The following is a 21124-nucleotide window of genomic DNA, read 5'->3' as shown; positions in this document are numbered from 1 at the left end:
ACCGATGCAACGTTACTGAAGTCAGAGCTAAAAAAAGATTGCATGTTCACCAAAATACTAAGAGCATTTTTTAAAAGTATGAATCAAAAATGAACAACTAAAATAACCTGTGTATAATGTGTGCACATGGGGCCAAAACATCTCATGGGACATCTGGGGTTGCAATCCTGGGGATACGGAAAAGCATAATCCTTCACTTCATCATACCATGGCTTGACCAGCTGGAGAATAGAGCGATATCTAGAGGTCAAGAGAAACGATGAGAACTTAGAATACAGAGGTGGCAGTATGTAGTGGACTCAGGTTAAACTGCAAGTTAGTTATTCTTTTTGCAGATTATTCATGGTAAAACAAGAGCATACCCATGCCCTACAATTACCATCACCACCTAGTAGAATCCTCTATTCCTCTAAGCGTAAAAATGCCTGGGATTGGAGCAAGTGATCCTGTATTTGTCTAAGTATGTGTCTGGTTGTTTCAAAAAGAGAAATGCAAATCTTTCAGGAATTAGCATCTTTATCTTGTTTTACCAACATCAAGAATTTCTTCCATCAAAGTCTTATACACAATTAAGAATTAGATACATAAAAGAAGCAATACTACTAGACCCAGGGTAGTTTTTTCTTCCTTAAACTTGAATCATTTTAATTTTACTAATAGCACACCTGACTTTCCTCTGCTATGTGGAAGAGAACAGGCCTTTGGAATGTTGGATGATGACATTCACAGTGGTAGAAAAATTATCCTATCACTGGGAACAACTTTTTCTGTAGTTGCATATACATGCGTGTGTATGTGTATATACACATATATGTAAATATATACAATTTGTACACACACACACACGTATGTGCAAACATGGGAAAGCAGCAGACACACAATACTGACTTCTGCCACCATCAAGGGATTTTTCTGAGGCAGAAGAGACGGGATATAGGATGTAGCCCGATCCTTTCAAAGATTCTGTGAGACAAGTGCAGAAGACAGGCTCAGGGGGGGTATTCCAAGGAAAAGGAAAGCTGGGCTTTTTAGGCCCTTTTAACAAATTAATTAATCTTTGAAGAGATCTAAAACAGTCATAGACCAAGCATCCGTGCCTGGCACATAGTGAGGCCTCAATAAATACTTGCAGGGATTATTTGAAATTGGTGTCACTCACCCTGGGAGTTCATAAGCAATAAAATTGTATGGATGAACAGTACTGGTGAAACTGCTTCCTACCTTCCAGTTCGTACAGATAGATTCTGGCCCAAAAATCTCAGTAAGTAAGAAGGTCCATGGTCCCAAATGCACGTAGCTGCCCAAGCCTCTGCAGATTTTGCAAGATTTTCATCCCAAACCTGTGGAAAGGGGGAAAAAAAACCTTCAGCTTTACTGGGTTTGCTGCTAACAAATGAAAAGCAAGAAGGAAGAAATGGTACCATTTCCTAAAGTACTTCCAATTCTGGTTCCTGACCAAAAGAAAGCATTTAGGCCATTGTTATTCAAAGTTCTACAATGCAGTATGTTTAATCCTCAAAAATCTTTATTGTTTTCACAGTGCCATTTAGATCCAAAGTCCAATATCAGTTTTAGTAAAGGATAGGTTAACAAAAATACAGTATCTAGGTATAACTTGGAGACACTTCATACTGACCATTGAAGTTTGAATCCACTAAAGTCAACTGAATTCCCTGGAGTTTATTTAGAGCAACAAGGAGCCATGCTATTACTATATCTTAAAAATTAACATGATCAAAGTTATTCAGATCAATGCACCAAAATTAACAATGTCTAAGATTATAGTCTAACTTTTTAATTGAGATATAATTGGAATAGAATATTATATTAGTTTCAGGTGTACAACTTAATGATTTGATATATGTATATATTGTGAAATGATCACAAGTCTAGTTAACATCCATCACCACATTCAGTTCCAGACTTTTTTCTTGTGAAGAGGACTTTTAAGATTTATTCTCCTAGCAACATTCAAATATACACATACAGTATTATTAATTATAGTCACCATGCTGTATATTATATTCCCAGGATTTACTTTATAACTGAAAGTTTGTTCCTTTTGACCACCTTCACATATTTCACCCACCCCCACCTCTGGCAACCACCAATCTGCTCTCTATGAGCTCAGTATTGTCTTCGTTGTTGTTTTTAGATTCCACATATACATGAGATCACACAGTATTTGTTTTTTTTCTGACTTATATCACTTAGCAGAATGCACTTAAGTTCCATCCATGTTTTTAAAAATGGCAACATTTCATTTTTTATGGCTGAGTAATAGTCTGTTGTGTAGATTTATGCCACACCTTCTTTATCCATTCATCTGTTGATGGACATTTAGGTTGCTTCTATGTCTTGGCTATTATAAATAATGCTGCAATGAACATGGGGGTGCAGACATCTTTTTTACTAAGTGTTTTTGTTTCCTTCAGATTAATATTCAGGAGTGGAATGACTGGACCATATGGTACCTCTAATATTAATCTTTTGAAGAATCTCATACTGTTTTCTATAGTGGCCACACCAATTTACATTCCCATCAACAGTGCACAAGGATTCCCTTTCTCTACACCCTCTCCAACACTTGTTAGTTCTTATTTTTTTGACAGTAGCCAATCTAGCAGGTGTGAGGTGATGTCCCATTGTGGTTTTGATTTGCATTTACTCCACCTTCTAAATTAAACTATGTTAAAGTATAATAAATCCCATGAAGCCTTCATATTTTATATTATTCACATATTTGATAGTAATAATAATATGAAAAATTGCATTTTAATTTTTATAAACTGAAAACAAACCAACAGAAAAATCAGTTGACCATGCTATAAAAATATAGTACATTATGGGTCAAATAAATTAAGAAAAATGACTATTCTTGAAAAAGTTTTTAAAGTTGATAAGGATGTTATTGATAAATAATAATTCACTTAATTGAAACAATTATCGAATAAAATTTAAATGAGCCTCAGATTTAATATACATTCGTATTAGTTATCATATGGATTTGCATTATCATCTCCAAAGCTGCATAGGGAAGTTAAATGGCCAATAATAAATCAACTCTGTAGTGATCATCTCTTTTCTAGCAAGTTATAAGGTACAAAACCACAAAAGAGAGAATATTTATAGTTCTTGTATACAGATATAGAAAAATGCCTTTCAACATTTCTCCCTAGTGAGACAATAATTTAGTGATGTATTTATCTGTTGAAAAAAATGATTTTAATTGTTTTATAGTTCAATGTCATGACATTATTCCCTAAATTATTTATATTTATCTGTTATTCTGTCTGAATAAAATTTTTCAAATTGTGACTAGACAGTGGTTAGTAGTATGCTTTAGAAAGTGAGACCTTATATGAAGAAGTGGCAGTTTTATAATTACTCAAATTCACATGGAGCTCCGTATGAGAAGGCATATAGATGTTCTTCTACTGATCTGAGTTTGCCTAATTTTCACAGTCTCTCTCATTTTATTCTTCTTTTGGTGACTTTCTCCTCCACCAGGCTGTGTAGATTTAAACAAGACTTACCTACATTGGGGTTAATAACCATGAGTTCACTATGAGTTAAAAGTTTTCAAAGAAAGCATGAGATAAAGCTTGACCATAACACAGAAAAGACAGTTTTTCCCAAAGATGTTGGGATACTTATATTTAGAAAAGGAAATTAATTTAGTGACTCTGAAATAAAATAGGAAAAAACCAAATTAATTGATGAACCCTTCAAGAGACAGTTTCACCCAGGAGACCATGCACCCACCTTCAAATGAGATTGGTTAGTTACCCAGAAATCATTTTAAATTAGAAAAACACATTCATCTTACAAAAGATGACATCTTACCAAACACTTTGTTTGGCTGATAATGGATTCATCTAGTATTTATTCTTCTGGTGTTTTTAAATGAAATATGGATTTATAAAATCTGGATTATAATTCACCAAAGTGCAAAATAGCACAGATTAACTTATAAATGCATTTCAGCTAGAATAGCATGAACAAATTATGTCCCCTGAACTAACTGTGGTCACTTGGGGAAAAAATAGCTAAGTTTTATTTACATCTTGAAGTACAGTGTGCCCTCAGATCAATAACCACTAAAAACCAGTTTTTCTGTGTTTTTACAGTCTTTCTAAAGACAGTCTTACAGTCTTGTTCTAAAATATCACCACAGGTGGCACAAATAATAATGAAAAAGGAAATGAAAAATCTTGTCTTCTAACCCTACGTCTACTGCTAAGATCATCTGTGACTGAGGACATGTCAATTATTCTGTCTCCTAGTTAACTCATCTGTAAAAAAAGGAGATTGGATGAAGTCATCTCCAGGGCCCCTTTCCTCTTCAGTGTCCCATGATTTAGTACACCTGAGCAGCCCAAGCATCAGAGCCAGCAAGATCTGTGTTGTATTGGCCTATGACTTACTCAGTTATAGCCTTTTCCATACCACAGAGAATATAACCCTAGATTCTTTTCAAAATAATTTAAAACATTTTAGGCTGTTAACAATTTAAAAAGTAATTTAGCATATGTAAGTCTATCTTTATGCTCACTCATATAGTTAATAAGTACTGTGTATGTCAAAGAGATAAACCAAAGATTTCATGCCTTAAAAACAGCTTATGTGAGCATGATTTTTTAATTATTATGAAAGATTTTGATAGGAAGACCATGTATTTAGCATTACTGAAGCCTAACGTTTTTAGATGTCTCTATGTACAGATATCATCATTAAAATTTTGGAGATGATAGTTGTGAGAGATAAGGGATAACCACTCCTTTTTTTTTTTTTTTATCTCTCCATGTTTATTTTTAGGGAACTGATGGGAAGGATTTCTGTCTGCCCCTAAAGGAAGGTGCTGGAGGGACCATTTGCTTTCCGGTGGGAGACTTCCACTGTCTCTGATGCCTACTGCACAGGAAGTCAGACGGTCCTGTTCTCTTTCTTGCCTGTTTGTTCCCAGGCAGGACTCATACCCATTCAGCAGAGAAGAGAAGCTCCAGCTCTGAAATTTAAGAATTACATATCTGCTGGTAAAGCTGAGCTCTTCATTTGCTGTCTTTGTCTTTCTCCATCGGTTACAACTGCCAGGAGAATACGGGTGAGTGATATTTAAATTCATCAGTACAAATGAGAGGTCTTTGAGGTTTGAAAATAGCAAGCAATGATAGCTTCTTTCCTATTCATAAATTGCAATGAATGTTGCCAGTTTAACCATGTGAAAGAATTCTAACAACTTACACAGTTTAAGGAATGAATGAAGTTGCAAATGATGCATGGATACACAAAACATTTACAGAAGCCAGTAGAAGTTAGGTATTATGGTTAAATTAGATAATTCACAAAACAAAGATGGCTTAAAACAGTGTCAGAGGTTGGAGGTGTACCCTATTGCCCCACATGGTTTTCTTCCATGCTTAGTTTTTATGAGCCCTTTAGTTGGTCAGCTCATCAGTTGATTGATTTAGCATTGGACTAAAATGTTTGCCATGAGTTACTCTGCTTATAAATACAGTTAGCACTTTGTCTGTGAAACCACATAGTCAGATTAAGCCATGAGAGATATCCAGAACGCAAACTGATATCACTTAACTAGCTAGAAGAGTGTGGCCCCAAGAGATAGGAGGGATATGAAAAGAATGTAGATCCTTAACAAGTTCAGAGGTCTTTAGAGCTTGGCCCAAAGAAACACAACATTGTGTCAAAGAATGTCTCAGCGTGGGAGAAAGTCGCTGACTTATGTAGTCAACGGAAGAATCAGAGAATGATATAATCCAGACCAAAGATGAGGTTGTTTTATCAGCCATTTCCTTAAATTTTGCTGTCCACAACATGGTGGCCGCCAGGATCATGAGGCACACTGACATCTAAAGCTCCCAACTTAAACCCCAGTCATAATCTCTTGACAATATGAAATGTGTTCAAACTGAAAAGCAACCCTGCAAATTGCTTGAGATTATATCCCCAACATTGTTTGACATGGAATAGTTTTTTTTTTTAAGTAGGTAACATCTTTTAATTTCAAACATAAGAATAAAATTTAGAAGTGTTTGAAAAAATCAAATTTAAGGTGTTAAAAAGGATAAATATTCCTGGATAAGGAACCTGTGCATATTTGATATCATAAATATTTATAGTGGTTATAAGAATGTAATAGCAGGTTATTAAAGCAACAGTTTAGCCTTGTAATTTCAACAAAAAATATATCAATGAGTAATTATTTATAATTTTCAGTTAAAATATATAAGAAAATCTTGATATAATTTTTAAACAGTATTGCAAAATTTAGAACTTAAGAGTCACTGTATTTCTTAGACTTTTAAGACATTTGAATATATGGAAATTATTTTCAATAAACCAATTAAAATACTAAAAAAATCAAATATATTAAATCTACAAATGAAGCTTAAAATTTAAATGAATTAAATCTGTAAGTAGTAACAAACATTAAACAAATGTTATTGTCAAAATTTGGTAGATTTAGGAATAGAAGAAAAATATGTTCTAAATTGAAGCTAAATTAGAGGAGAATCAGAAATACTAATTTTGAAAATGAAAATGACCTCAAAAAATCTATTCTGCACATAGAAACCATCTTCAAAGACACAAAATACAAAAAATAAAAATGTCACACACACTGAGTTTTGAAGACACACTTCTAAACTATTGCCATGGATGCTGTGGAAACAGTACAGCATGTCCTATACACATTTATCTTCTTGGACTTTTATGTGGTCATTTCTCATGTATTTAGATAAAAAGTAAGGACAGTCTAGAAGTTCTTGGTTTTTAACAATAATGCAGCTAGGGCTATTTGTTCTTTTTCTAGGTTAGATTGGAAAGGACTGCTGACTTACAGAAGTGAGAAAGAACCATTAAAAAGATATTAAGTGATGACAAAACTATTTCCCCTGAGGGCAGCCAAAAGCTTTTAAAAAATACTCCCAGGCATGATTGCGGTTCTGTTTTGAAATTCGTAGATTTATTCCCATTAGGTGGAAATGCTTCTGAAATGGCCAATAAAGGATACTGAGAGCTGAATATATAAGACCCAGTGTTAAACCAGAAAGGAAAGCAGGCTAGAGGCGGTGAGGGTGAGGGTGGGGTTGGGACCGAGGAAGACAAAGGGCTTTCACACGGGAAATTTTTGGCACTGATTAGATTAATTAAATGATATTAAACTCATTCTGCTTTATAAGAAAAGTAGTTAAAGGCACTTTATTTTTAAAAAATTCCCTCAAATCTCAAAAATAACTGCAAAACATGGGACCATATTATATCACAAAATATTAAAGTGGGGTAGTAAGCATTTCTTAAATGAAGATAATGAAGACTTCCCTCAGGTGAGATGAGTACTGCCTCATGTGGGTGGGAGAGGTAAATGTTTATAAAGAGATGATGTAAAGTACACATTTTTAGAGGAATTCTGAACTGGATCATTGCCAGCAGCATACATTTCTTAAAAATTCACAAAAAAGGCCCTCTCTTGACCCCTTTCATCTTCATATTCCAATGCACCGTTCCTCTCCTTTCTTTCACAATGAAATTTCCTCAGTGCTGTCTTAATGGAGAATTTTCCATTTTTCTTCTCCTACTCTCTCTTGAGCTCACCCCAGGCAGATTTCCCCCCCTTTACCTCGACTCTACCCAGAGGGCCTTCGTCAGTGTCATCAGTGGTCATTTCCTGGCCACTGTCTTACTTGGTCTATCAGCAGCTTTTATAATGCCTGACCACGTGCTCCTCCTGGACCCTACTTCCATCCCTTGGTTTCATGACCTCACACTTGCCTTATTTATCTCTGGCTGCTGCCCCTCCATATGTTTGCTAATTCTACCTCATCTCCCACACCTTTACATGCTGGAAGGTTCCCAGGATTCAGGCCCTCTCTCTTTCTTTCTCTCTCTTTCTCTCCTCTGTTTCATAGATATTCACTGCCTAGGTAATCACACCTGGTCTCATGGGTTGAAATACCATTTATAAGCTGGAAGTATTACACTAAATTTTATCTTTAGACCTCTCCACTCAATTCCAGACTACTTTATCCACCTACCCACTGCAAGCCTCTACTTAACACGTCCAAAATTGAGGTCCAATATTCACAACTCTACCCCTACTCTGCCCCGCCCCACCACCAACCAGCTACTCCTGTGATCTTCCCATCAGGAATGGCACTGTCCTTTTTCTTTCAGTTCAAGGGTCACCAAATCTGTCCCATTGCCTGCTCATGTGTTATCTATGGCTGTTTCTGCATTATAGTAGCAGCATGGATCAGAAGGCCTGCAAAGTTGAACATATTTACTACCTGGTCCTTTACAGAAAAAGTTTACCAATGGCTGTTGTAGCCACTTAGGCCAAAAATCTAGTAGTCATCTTCATTCTTTCTTTGCTTGGTAGTCTTTACATGCTCTATCAGCAAATCTTGTTGATCCTACCATCAAAATCCTGTCTATCCAGGATATAACCACGGATCATCACCATTATTGACACCACCTTGATCGAGGCCACCATCATGTTATCTGGATTATTGAAAGAGATGCCTGGCTGAGGGAGTGTTCCATATATATAAAGCCTTAATACATAAAATAAGGCATGGATAGAAGAAAAATATTCAGAACTTGAGGGAAGAGTATGTAAACAGGATTGGTGACTAGGAAACAAAGGAGAGAATTTTCCAGTGCTTTAATCTATGCCTGGCTCAACCTGAGCTTCAGTCAAGTGCTTTGAAAAATGCCAAAGTGCCATGTAAATATAACCAAACTCAAATGATTGGGTTGGGGGATAGTCTAGTAATGAAAATGAGTAAAACAGTATTGGGCATAAGATGACAAAGTGCAGCTATTGCTTGAAATCTGGACAATTATATGGGGAGAGAGAGAGAGAGACATGAGTGACGGAAGTTGGCACAACATCTATAAACCTGACCACTTCTCAGGATAATCTGGAAGCGCTGATGTATGTGTGAAATGTATCCACTTTTACACGTTTCCAAATAGCTTTTTTTTAAATGTAAAATTCTCTACAGTTCAGTACTTGCAGAGCAAATTAAACATGACTACTACTAATTGAAATGGTCGATGCACATACAGTTCATGAACTCTGACGTGAGGTGTCATTGTCACAATTACACTTATGTAGATGTGCGGTCTTCCCTCTTAATATCCACGGCTGGTGGCAAGAAAGGGTGACCCTGGAACTACCGTGGCCCTAAACTTCCTTTCAACAAACTTGCCAGATGGGGACTGGGACTTTGTCTTCAACAATGGAAAATGCAAGAAATGTAAATTTCCAGATCAACCAGTAGGATACTAGGTACTTCGTTAGTCTAGACGGTAACTGACTATTTATTGGGATGTCCTGGGTACCGTGAATTCAACAGTCAGCAAGACTGACACGGAGTCTGCCTTAAAGTTTAGGGATGAGACAGGCAATAAAAACACTACTAAGCAAATAAGTGATTACTTGTAAATTATAATGTATTATATAAATTCATTACTATGTAATACATTATGCATGCATAATATATGTGAAACAATTACATAAAGATGCTCAAAAAAATCCTATACTACTTAAAAGAAGTGTCGTTAGTCAAATATATTCCCAAGTAAGGTCCTTGTTGCAGACATGGGTAGCCCACCCACAGTGACCACAGGATGTTTTCTGAAAACAAGTGCTGAATGAGTATTCAAGTGAAATTTTGTGATGATATGGACATTATCACTGGAATAATTCTTCATTTGGTTTAACATATTAATTCTTTCCAGATAGAAGCTCTTGGTAAATAAATGAATTACTTGAGCCACAGAATATTTTCCTCAGCTCAGTTTTGTGTCCTGAACCATGACCTAAGATATCCTTAAAGCACATTTGGGAGTTCTCACCTGGGAGATCACTCCTGGATCTCCAGAGGAACTTTTAGTGAAGGCAGGTTCCCAGCCCAATCCTGGGACTATCAAATCAAAATTTCAGAGTTGGAGACCTTGAATGTATGCTTACAGCATGGTTCTGTGCCCTTCTGGTTAGAAATAATTGTCTAAAGCTTATTTGGTGGAGTGTCATTCTGAGTGCAGAGCATTTGGGCTCTCCCCTCTCCTTTCCTACCCCTATTCACTCCCTCTCCCCCATAGACTCACACTGCATGAGAGGCTTGGGGGAAAAAGGGAGCATTTCTGGAAGTTACTTTTCACTTACAAGCACTTACATCAGAATCTTTCTTCTCAGCTCTGGTATACTGATCCAAGGTTTGATAAAATTAAACCTAGCATTTCATCAGGACACTGTCTTGCTGTCACAGACACTGGCTGCTAAGCTCTGTGAGGATATTTGTTCTGTGTGTTCATGGAAGACAGAATATGGGTGAGAGAGGTGAAGAAACCATCTTGTATGTTGCTGTGCAAATAAGACAACATCATTCATCCTGAGAGTGACAGTTCCAGGGTGAGGGAACCTGTAGTCTGTGACTATGTGGATATGAACACAGAGAGAACAGATCAGGTTCATGGTGCTTATGTATAAATCAAGGGAACTCTAAATGGCTTTATTAACTGAGCTATCAGAAGTAACATGTACATAGTTTTCTGAGAATCCAAAATCTTGGGGGAGGGGGAACGTAAACAATTTTTAAACTAAGGCAATCCCTTTCCATTGTAATAGCACTGAACCTGTATTTAAGATAGACACTTGATCTACAAGTAACTTACTTCATGAGAATGTAATATGACTCAACAGGAGCATATGCTACCTTATCTGCCAACTTAACATAAGGATACATCCACAGAAGCAGAACAAATAGGGAATAATTTCTCATTGCTACTCTGCACTGGTTGGGTCACATCAATTCCAGGCACCACACTGTCAGAAAAGCACACAAATGTTGGAACCCAGCCAAGGGCAAGAGCCTGGTGAAAGGCGTTCCTTGCTCAGAGCCACACTGCTCGCAAATCCCAAGATGATCTTACTGGCACCATTCCTGTGTGCACGTCTAACATAAGGGGTGGGTGTACTCAAGGGGTGTAACTTGATTTTCCACTTCCTTAATGGCACAACTTCTTACCTTTTCCAGGGTTTTCAGAAAGCAAATATCATTGTGCCACCTTCCCTGATAGGCTAAGTTGGCCACAGTCTGGGAGAGATGGTGTGTAGACATATGTGACACAAAAGGGCTGTAGGCTAAGGAAGAGCTGGGTGACTGGGGGATAAGGGTCTAAGGATGCTCACAGCCTTCAAAGACTTGAAACACTATCATAACACAGTTTTCCTTTGTGGTTGCCAAGGTTAGAAAGAGTGCAGGAAGCAAGATTTGATTCCAAATGGAGAAATCCTATCTAATATTCAATGATGTCCTCAGATAAAATGCATATGGAGAAATTCCCTTGCCAGTGAGCTCAAGAGCAGGAGATACACACATTGAAGGAGAATGTGTATCGTACGATTTTTCAAGGCACAGAGAGAACTGTGTTCTCATCCTTTTGACTTAATTGATCTGTGAGCTTGGTGAAGCTACTTATGCTCTCCAAACTTTAAATTTCCTGTCTCTAAATGAGGAAAATCGTCCCCATCTCACAAGACTGTGCTGACGGCTAGGCAAGCTAGTAATTGAATAGAATCTGACGCAGCTCTAGGGCAGGGCATACACTCGAGGGCAGGTGGTAGATGTTACTATTGTTGAAGGATCAGGCACTGGAAGGGTGGTGGTCCATGAACTAGAAAGCTGCCTAAAGTGGAAAGCAATGTGAGGTGCACTTTTGATCACCTTCTCTGGCAGCCTGAAGTTTAAGAGCCCTCAAGATTTAATCTCAACTTAGCAGGCAATCAGATAAAGTGAAAACAGATAAACCCCAAAGCAACTAACTAATCAGGAACAGAGTTGTGTATAGATAATGAAGACCTTGCTTCCAGGAAAAATAACATCAGACAGCAGAAGATAAAAATTAGAGAGCACTTCAGAAGTTTTAAAACTTACTAATTCCCCTCCCTAAATCCTCTCTAACATTTTATCTTTAAATGTTAAGACCATTTATTGATAGATTATAGCAATAGTCCTTCCTAGGGAAATTAATACCCATCAGCTATCATTTAATACTGTAATTATAAGCCAGGAAGACATGTTCGTGTATGGTTAATTTTTTTTTCACCAACTCACTGGTATAATAACCTAAAAACTGATTTCTTAATTATTAAGCTGTCCTGTGATACACATGCAAACCCCCAATCTTACCATTGCCCACTTAGTCAGAAGAATTCAAATGCCTTTCCGCCTACCTACTGCTTGCTGAAAACATGATCTCGCTGGAATGCAGAGACAGATTTGGTAGAATGTTCATATTTAATGAAATTATGAAATGTGAATTCGATGCACTTTGCAGGAGAAAAAAAATATTGTGTCCTTAAGCAACATTGCTGGACTGTTTCAGTTTGGAGTATGTGATGTGAAATTTTAAGAGTCATGAAAAGTTGAATCTAAACACAACTTTTGGGGGCATTCTTCCATATTTGTGTCAAAAAAAATGCTTGGTACCTGACTTTAGATGCTATGGATAATGTAGACTGGAAACATTGAAATCCCATCCCTCCAAACCTCAGTCCATGATGTATTTTATGCCAAACATTTCTCTTGACCACTTTATGCTATTAGCCTTTATCGTCCCTGCCTTCCTCCCACACTATTCTTCGGAAATTCTCATAGACAATTAAACATCTCAAGTTCCTAACTATTTAATGGCCATTGACTGACTATTAAATGGTTTTCAGATACACTCTGTTCAGGACACCAGACCAGCCAGACTACTCAGCTTCTATTTTTCTGAAGTCCTTTGATTAGCGTCTAAGAAAATCTTATCCTGAGTGTGCCCAAAGACTAGATGGGTCCAAAGGGATTACCTAGACCCCTGCAACAGATGTGGATTCATGTTGATTTGAGTCTCAGCACTTACTCTAAAAAAAAAGATACATGAAACTTTCTTGCAAAAATTCTTGAGTAGATTCCCAGACATAAAATCATCCATCCATGCTGTCTCCATGACACTACCCTTCCCCTATTATGAAAAGTGGTCCGTTCTGACTGCTGAAGCATATTCCCATCCAAAATTCTTTGTGTTAGAAGAATGTTCCCTCCCACACACTAGCTACATTTTTCAGCCTCTATAGGTGTGTACCCCGGATGAGAAGCCTTTAGCTACTTACTGACCACTAGAAACCTGCACTGTGTTTCGTGTTATCCAACTTGGAGAAACCTAATCACTCTGGTCAAAACTGGAGGCATCATCCTTGGCTGCTCCCTCTTATAAATCCTCACTCTACTTCCTCATGTAAATCTCTCACTTCTACTGATTTGATCCCCAAATTCATTTTATCACATCCCTACAGCCTTAAATTTTACTGAGGCTTCAGTTATCTCACACCCAGACCATTATAATGGTCTCTTGACTGTTCCTTTACTTCTGCCTCTCTCCAATCTCTTTCTCAATCTGTAGCCAGAATGACCTGTCTGAAATGCAAATTAATAACATAACTTCCCTGCTTAAAACCTTCAACCACTTCCCTTGATCTTAGAATAAAACTCAAACAAGTGTCTGCTTGACTTCCCAGCTGCATTAAATATCACTCTTCCTTTTACACACTAGAGCCAAGCCACAGTGAATTTTACCCATGCCTTCAATGTACTATGCACCTCCTTAGAACACCCTTCCACACCTATATGACACGTTCCCTCCTTCGAACTCCTGCCTGCATAACTTTGTATTTATTTTTCGTATTTAATATTTGAAATCATTTCCTTCTGGAAGCCTTCCCTGCCTCTCTACCCCCAGTCCAAGTCTGGGCTAGGTGTGCCCCCTGTGATCCCAAAGTACCCTTTAGCACTCAGCTCCCTGCTTTGCCCAATTCACAGTAATTCCTCAAAAAGTGTCTTTTTGCTCCTCACTGAGTCCCTCAGCACGGTGCCAGGTATATGAATAAATACTGTGGAACGAGTGGTTGAACATTGAATGACTCTTGCCCACCAGAGTGCCACAGCCAAGCGCTCTTTACAGGGAATGCCTGGCTAAAGTTGAAAGACTTCATTCAGTTGTTCTGCAGGTTTTTACTGAGTGTCCTCTGTGGGACAGATACCATGCTCGGCTCCACAAACAGTGGGCAGGATTATAATAAAATTATTTTCTATACTGTTGTATGTGGTCCAGTATCATCTGCCACCAAAAAAAAAAATCAGTGTTGGATACTAAGGAATACGGTCACCATGTAGGTAGCCTGTGTGTGATTCACAGCTCTTCCCTCTACCAGCTCATGGTGATGTTCTGAATCACCCCATGTTAAAAGCTTTAACACTGGCACTTCTTAGAGCCTGGATCCAAGACGACCACAGACAAAATGTTCTTACCTTCAGCTGGCTCCACAAGTGAGCGGAGAGCTGAACCCTCGTATGTAAGCAGCTCTAAGTAAGTAATACTATGCAACGTGCACCTTGGGAGAAAATTCCTGCAAAATGTGCCCAGTCTCCATTTGAAGCCAAAACACTTAAAAGGTTCTACATGTAGGAGCACAGGAATGTGGAGTTCCAAATGTGCTGGAGAAATGCCGTCCTGTCAGCAATCTTTCTCATTGCCTGCTGGCTGGCAGCGGTTCTCAGGAGGCTTTCGAGTGGTCAGAAAAGCATTCATTGAAAAAATTTAGGTTAGACACATCAAATTTCTCATGTTTATAACAAGAAAATTGAGTTATCCTTCCCAAATGAGAGGAAATGTGCCATCTGGGACAATCCATGGTTTTATTTTTTTTAAAAATGATAAGGATAGACATTGCAAGTGTTTAGTCAACTACTGAGTAAAGAGAAAAAGTAGTTCGCATTATCTACCTTCTCTTCCACGTGAAGCTCAAATAAACAAAATCTGAGTTTTTCATTACTCTTAAGTCATAAATGATTGTAGGCAAGTAGTTTATTGGCTGTTTCCAAGAACGGATTAATCTATTCTCCATTCATTCATCTGAGTCATGCTTTCTGTAATTTTACTGCCTTGTGTGCCTTGGTAACTAGTGTTTTTCCCTTTTCCAGGAAAGTATAGGAAGCCTTACTCCCTTAGCTCTGCAAATAATCATTACAGGCACCAAACAAATAAAAATAGGCCATATTATCAATATAGTTATTTTGGCTTCTTGAAATTACATTACACTTTTATTTTTTTGTCAGTTTTAAGCTGTTCAGTTCATATCCATCATTGTCTTCATGCTGTCTCCCACCCGCCTCTCTTCCATTCTAAACCACCTATGAAGGCTGCTATCACATATCTCACGAACAATTTCCATTAGCTATTCATACCTGTCCCTGTGTGTAGGTATCGTTATCTGGCTCCTTACCTTTGCCTAAAGGAATGACCCTGCTGATTCAGTGGTTGCCAACCTGTGAGGTCACCTTCACTGTCAGTCTAAACTCCATCAATTGCCAGCACCATCTTTCTAAAATGTACCTGTGATCATGCTCTAAAACTTCCTCGGCCTCCCTAATTGCTTTTGTATTAAGCAATCCTTGCTCTAAAACCTCCTCGGCCTCCCTAATTGCTTTTGTATTAAGCAATCCTCAATCTTTTCTCAGAATCCTCAAAAATATGGCTGATGTGTTATGCTTTTTCTCTCCTGGTGATTTTGTTCATGCATTGCTTTAGCTACTATAACAGCCAATCCTGCCCCTTCCTGAGCGTCTGTCTCAAATATCCCTCCTCCAGAGAGCCTTTCATGATTTTGCCAACTAGAGATTATCATTTCTTTCTTTGACTTCTCCACGGTATTTCTCTGTACTCTTTTCTTACATCAGTCTTATGCAGCAGTGTATTACACTAAATTATGTGCTTAGTTTTTTTGTTCCCCCTTGCTTGTCTTTTCCTGTTTGTTTACACTTTAAATATGAAGATTTCTATTATGTTTGGATCTCATCCTCTCACAGAAGGACTTCCATCTTTTTCTAAATTTATTTATTCAATTGACTTGAATTCAGGGAATAGCCTACAAATTTTACTCCATGCGTGAGTCTTGCTATTTCATTCTTTTAGGGATGATTTTTATTCTAAGAAACTAGTGTGGTTTGTGGTTTAGAGTCATGGTTTAAGTTGCCTTTAGGAAGAATGAAAAACAGCTGGTGTCCAAGGAGCTCTGGAAATCTGTCAATAAACTAATTGTAGAACAGAAGCCAAGAGTAAAGAAGTTTGACTTGAATTAAGTTCTATCTATACTATTATTTTTTGAAAGGATACAATGTTTGGAAAATTAAATATTTCAAAGTACTTTTTTTTTTTTACTAAAATCACAGACAATATATCCAAGGAAAATATTATACAACTACAATATGAATGTCAACACCCTGGTGTTCAGTTGTGCCCAGTTAATTTAATCAAACACATGATGATATGACCAAGTCCTTAAAGAAGGTAACATCACTTAATTTTAAGGGGCTTTTTTTTTAGAATTTTGAAAACCTTATTTTGTATTTTAGGTGCACAAGATAAAATATTATTATAAATGATGAAAAACTTAAATATAAATAATAATATCAAAATTGATTCAGCTTATAAATGTACAATTCATAGAGATTTCAACTAAATTAATCAAATGATGGTTGACTATTTTCTATACACAAGAAATTTCCCAAGAAAATAGAGATACACAGACAAATAAACATAGACTTAGCACCCTGAAAGCTTAACATTAGGAGCTTTGCAAGAAATACACAAATAACGGTATCAGGACTGATTTTGATGAGAGCAGTATGAGAGACATGTGGGATGCAGCTGTTCCAAAGAAGGAGAGATCAAAAAAGGTTGTAGTGTAGAAGATACTAGTAAAGGACACAACATTCTGATATAAAACTTGAAGGGTAGGATTATAATACTGGAATAAGTTAAGGAGGAGACATTAGAAGATGAGGAAATGGCACAGGAAAAGGCTCAGAGAGAAAAGTTGTGGATGAAGGGGATTGCAAGTCAGGCTGGTGCAACTAGGAAGAACCTGAGCTGAAGAGCATCTTCTGTGAGACTCCTATGGTGATGTCACCCGCTGATGCAGACAGTTCGAACACAGGGCTGGTAGCCACAGTGAGATAAGTGTCCTAGGTTTTCAAGGTCCATAGTAGAGATTAGGAACTGAACTCACTTTCAAACTGCTCACAATCCAAAGCAATGTTGAACAAATTAAAATAAGGTTAACAGTGTCCAACTGAGAGCTGTATTTTTCTCTTGGCCTGAAGGTTAAAGTCACTTACATTCCTGCTCTGACCTCTTATATTGTACTTTCTTCAAAGTTTCTCTGAGTCTGCATCAGGGATCCAGTGAATGATTTCAGTCGGTCAGTTTACTCAGAGAGCCGTAGGAGTTCGCTAGATGGAGCGCATTGTTCTCACAGCACTCGTCAGTTTTCACCCACCCGGGGACTTTGCCTGTGCTCTTCCCTCCATCTGGAACGGTTTTCTGTCAACTGTGAATGTGGCTCACTCCCTCACTTCCCTCCAGGACACCTCCGTGAACCTGTCCCTGACCACACTATTAAATGTCCCAACCTCAGCCTACTTTAGTTTCCTTCATAATCTTATCACTTTCTAACATACTATGTAATTTATTTATTTATCTTATCACTTTCTAACATAGTATGTATTAATTTATTTATTTATTGTCTGATTCCCCACCCAGGGGGCCACAGGTTGTCTATTGTTTCACAAATTTATCCTTGGTGCTTAGAAGAGTGCTTAACATACAGAAAATGCTGAATAGATATTAAGTGAATAAATACATGTGGGAATGAACTATATGCAGTATTTATATGATAATTTGAAACAGTATTATTTTAATTTATAGAGCTTACTATTCTGACTACTATTCTCTTTAACTTTACTAAGTGAAGGAGGCTTTATAAAGCATTTGTAACCAGCGCTGTATCTTATTCTTACAAAATAAATCATATGTGGTAGCTCCCATATTTGAAAAGTGAATAATAAGAGAGGAATTACAAATAGAATATGAATACTATATGATTTCAGCTTCCATTGTAAAGGAGGAAAGAGAGATAGCCTGACATTTCTAGCAGTTTCCCCCAATGTAGCATTTGCTAAATCTAGGAAATGAAAAGATACTCCTCAACAAGCATGGGCTTTGAAATGACACAGACCTAAATTCTGCTTCCAATGATACCATTCATTATCAAGACCACCTTGGCCTACTCACTAAGTGATTTCATTTGTAAAATGAAATTCACAGCCCTAACCTCATAGGGAAACTGTGAGCTATCAAATGAGATCATCTGTGGAAACAATTAGCCAAGTCCTTGGCACACAGAAACAATTAAATAAATGCATGTGGAATGAATCAATTCTTGATCAGTGGGGGAAAATATAACTAGAAAAATATGGCTTTTTAAAATCTATTTCTACTATGTTGACCCCCACTGTTACTCTTGACGGTCCCCCTTCCCTCAATATTATTAAAATAGTGAATTACATCATATATTGATTGGTTATTATATAAATTGTTCTTCCCATTTCACAGAGACGGAAATGGAGTCTTATGCACATTAGGTAACTTGTACAAGGCCACAGAGTAAGCCGCCGAGTTCAGATTTCAACCCAGATGAGCTCCTCTCCAAAGTTCATGTGTCTTGATCCTCACCTTAGTCTAATAGTGATGTGGTTGCCTCCAGGATGTATTCCCTAAAGCCGCAGTCTGGATAGCATATCCTCTTGAGCTCACATAGCATTTTATGCATATTTCCCTCATAATTTATGACATTTGAAAGCATGTCTGTTCCTCTCCTTTCTATATCCGTACATCACCTTCTAGAAACACCTGTTCAGTGTAACTGTTCGTATTTTTAGATCTTGATTGGGTTTTCATTGGGCACCTGTCACAATAATTTCACAGAAACTTATAAAAGCTAATGTTTACTGAACATTATCTTGCTGTAGGCTCTGGTCTAACTGTCCTTCCCCTCAACTCGTAACAACCCTATGTGTCAGATACCACCTTTATCCTCATATTAGAGATGATGAACATAAAACACAATTAGGTAATGAATTCACTCATCTTATATTCCAGGACTGGGATTTGAACCCAAGCATTTAGATTTCAGAGTCCATATCCTTAATCATGAGACTATACTGCCCCTGGTATGCCAGGATTGATGACATCTTCTTTTCCTCTTTAATTAAAAAAGTCATAGAAAAATGCATTTTCATAGAGTCTAAATTGTACTTCTATGAACCATGATTCTCTTACATTTGAAAAGTCTTTATTTTTTTTTTGACACTGATATCTATAATTAATCAAACTTTAAAAGCTTTTTTAAATAAGATAGGTGAATTTAGAATCTAGTAGAAATCCCAGAATTTTATATTAGCACTTATACAAAGTTGTTAGTGGTACCACCACCCCCACCCCAGCTTAGAAATACCATATCAGTGGTCTTCATTGCCTTAAACAGGCTCCAAGCTGTGCTCTTGGAAGGTGCTGGAAGTTAAATCGTAACCTTGCATAAATTCAAAACCAAAAATAAACTTTAAAAAGACGTCTGTCCTTTTAATACTGACTTTTGAAAAATTTTCTAAGCAAACACAGAGAGCCTATTTTTTATTTTTAAAAGAGAGCAAAGAATGTGTTCATGGCAAGTTGGAACAGTGCACAAGTGTGCTGGCTTCACTGTTATCTGAATGACAAAGCATTAAATCATAAGGAGGAAAAAGTCAGCATGTTCTCTGAGAATACAAATAGATTATTGTCAGGAAGAACTCTGTCCAAGAAAGGGAAGAGACACCTACCCAGAGAATAAATCAGCCATGCAAAACCTATAATTTAAAAAAAAATATTTTCAAGAAATGCTTTAGCTGATAATTATGACTATTAGATAAACAAAGCACAGGAAAAGTTTCATGAGAATTTTTTTAAGCAGAACTTCTAAATGTGATCAGCCAACATACCCCACTCTTTATCTGCTTATTATATAAGATCTGATTCATCAATGGTTATGGAACTCACACAAAAAAATCAGATTTCCCCCCTCCCTTTTAGATCTGTGATGGAATAGTCCTTGTTTACCAGGCACTTAAGAACCTTCCCTAAGTGAAAAGGTGTAAAAAGCCCCATATCCCTTAACATATAAACGCTCTTTAGATTCGTCTAACATACAATTTAAATAAAGTGTCCTCACCCAGAACTCAAAGAAAACAGAATTTCTCTTACCATATATTCCATGTTTGCTGCTGGTGGGAACACCTTGCCCCGAACTTGGTTATGATAATCAAGAATGGCGATCATGTCATTCTGCGAAATGTAGCGCTTCCGCCTGGCTTTGGGGATATCCGCAGAATCTAGCTGTGCTTTTAGAGCTGCTTCAATATCAGTGAAATTATTGGTTGGCGGGGATGAGTCAGTGGAATTGAGTAAGACGACAGCGCTTGCTTCACAGAGAAGGGAGAGCAGGAGTGCACTGCTGACGGCAGAGACTGCAATCATTTTGAGGGGTGGAGAGGGAGAGGCCACCAAGTTTACTTTGCCTTAAAGCAGAAAGATAGAGTTAGGGTCTATGAAAGGAAAAAAAACAAGGCAGAGGTTATTACAAAATCATTGCTTGATTTGATTTTCTTCAAAAAAATCCAAGCAAATGATGAACTCAAGCCTAGGAGACAACCTGGAGTGGTCCTCTATGCATTTTACATGGTGTTATGAGGCAGGTCCCTAAAAGGAACTTCCTATAGCTAGAGAAAAATAAACAGGATGACCACTGACCCTAAAGTGAATGTGAGCCATCTACCCCAAAATACCTGAACCTCAGAATGCATTACTGCATATTTTCAGAGGGAAATCTGAGGAAGTGAAATTCATCTTGAGAGTGAAAAGGAAAAATGCATCACAGGTAATAATAGAGAATGTACTGATAATGTCTCCCAGATATATATGGACCCCAAGTGATAGAGTACATACAAAAAAGTTAGAATCATCCAATCTCATTTCTAAAAAAAAAATAATAAAAATGTGAGCTACTTTAAAAGCAATGCATGCAAAATAAACTTGTTGAGCTAAATGGCTTACCTCTGCACAATGCCAAAATGAATATAGTATTCTTCCAAAAATTTAAAGTTCTTTGCTAGGTTGTAGC

The 21124-nt window shown here is 37.4% G+C and overlaps 1 protein-coding gene across 1 annotated transcript in view; it reads right to left on the bottom strand.

The window, feature by feature from the left end:
• The window catches only part of PI15 (peptidase inhibitor 15), a 29261-nt gene extending 8607 nt beyond the window's left edge, over positions 1-20654 (bottom strand). Inside the window, exons 1-3 of the mRNA XM_010979413.3 lie at positions 20209-20654; positions 1222-1340; positions 108-240 (exon numbers count right to left, since the gene is read on the bottom strand). Coding sequence (XP_010977715.1) covers positions 108-240; positions 1222-1340; positions 20209-20481 — 525 coding nt within the window. The 5' untranslated portion in view covers positions 20482-20654. The remainder of the gene's footprint in view (positions 1-107; positions 241-1221; positions 1341-20208) is intronic.
• Between the last annotated feature and the right edge of the window lie 470 nt (positions 20655-21124).

The sequence above is a fragment of the Camelus dromedarius genome, chromosome 30, assembly GCF_036321535.1.
Source record: "Camelus dromedarius isolate mCamDro1 chromosome 30, mCamDro1.pat, whole genome shotgun sequence".
NCBI lineage: Eukaryota > Metazoa > Chordata > Mammalia > Artiodactyla > Camelidae > Camelus > Camelus dromedarius.
This window is presented reverse-complemented; position numbering and strand designations above follow the sequence as displayed.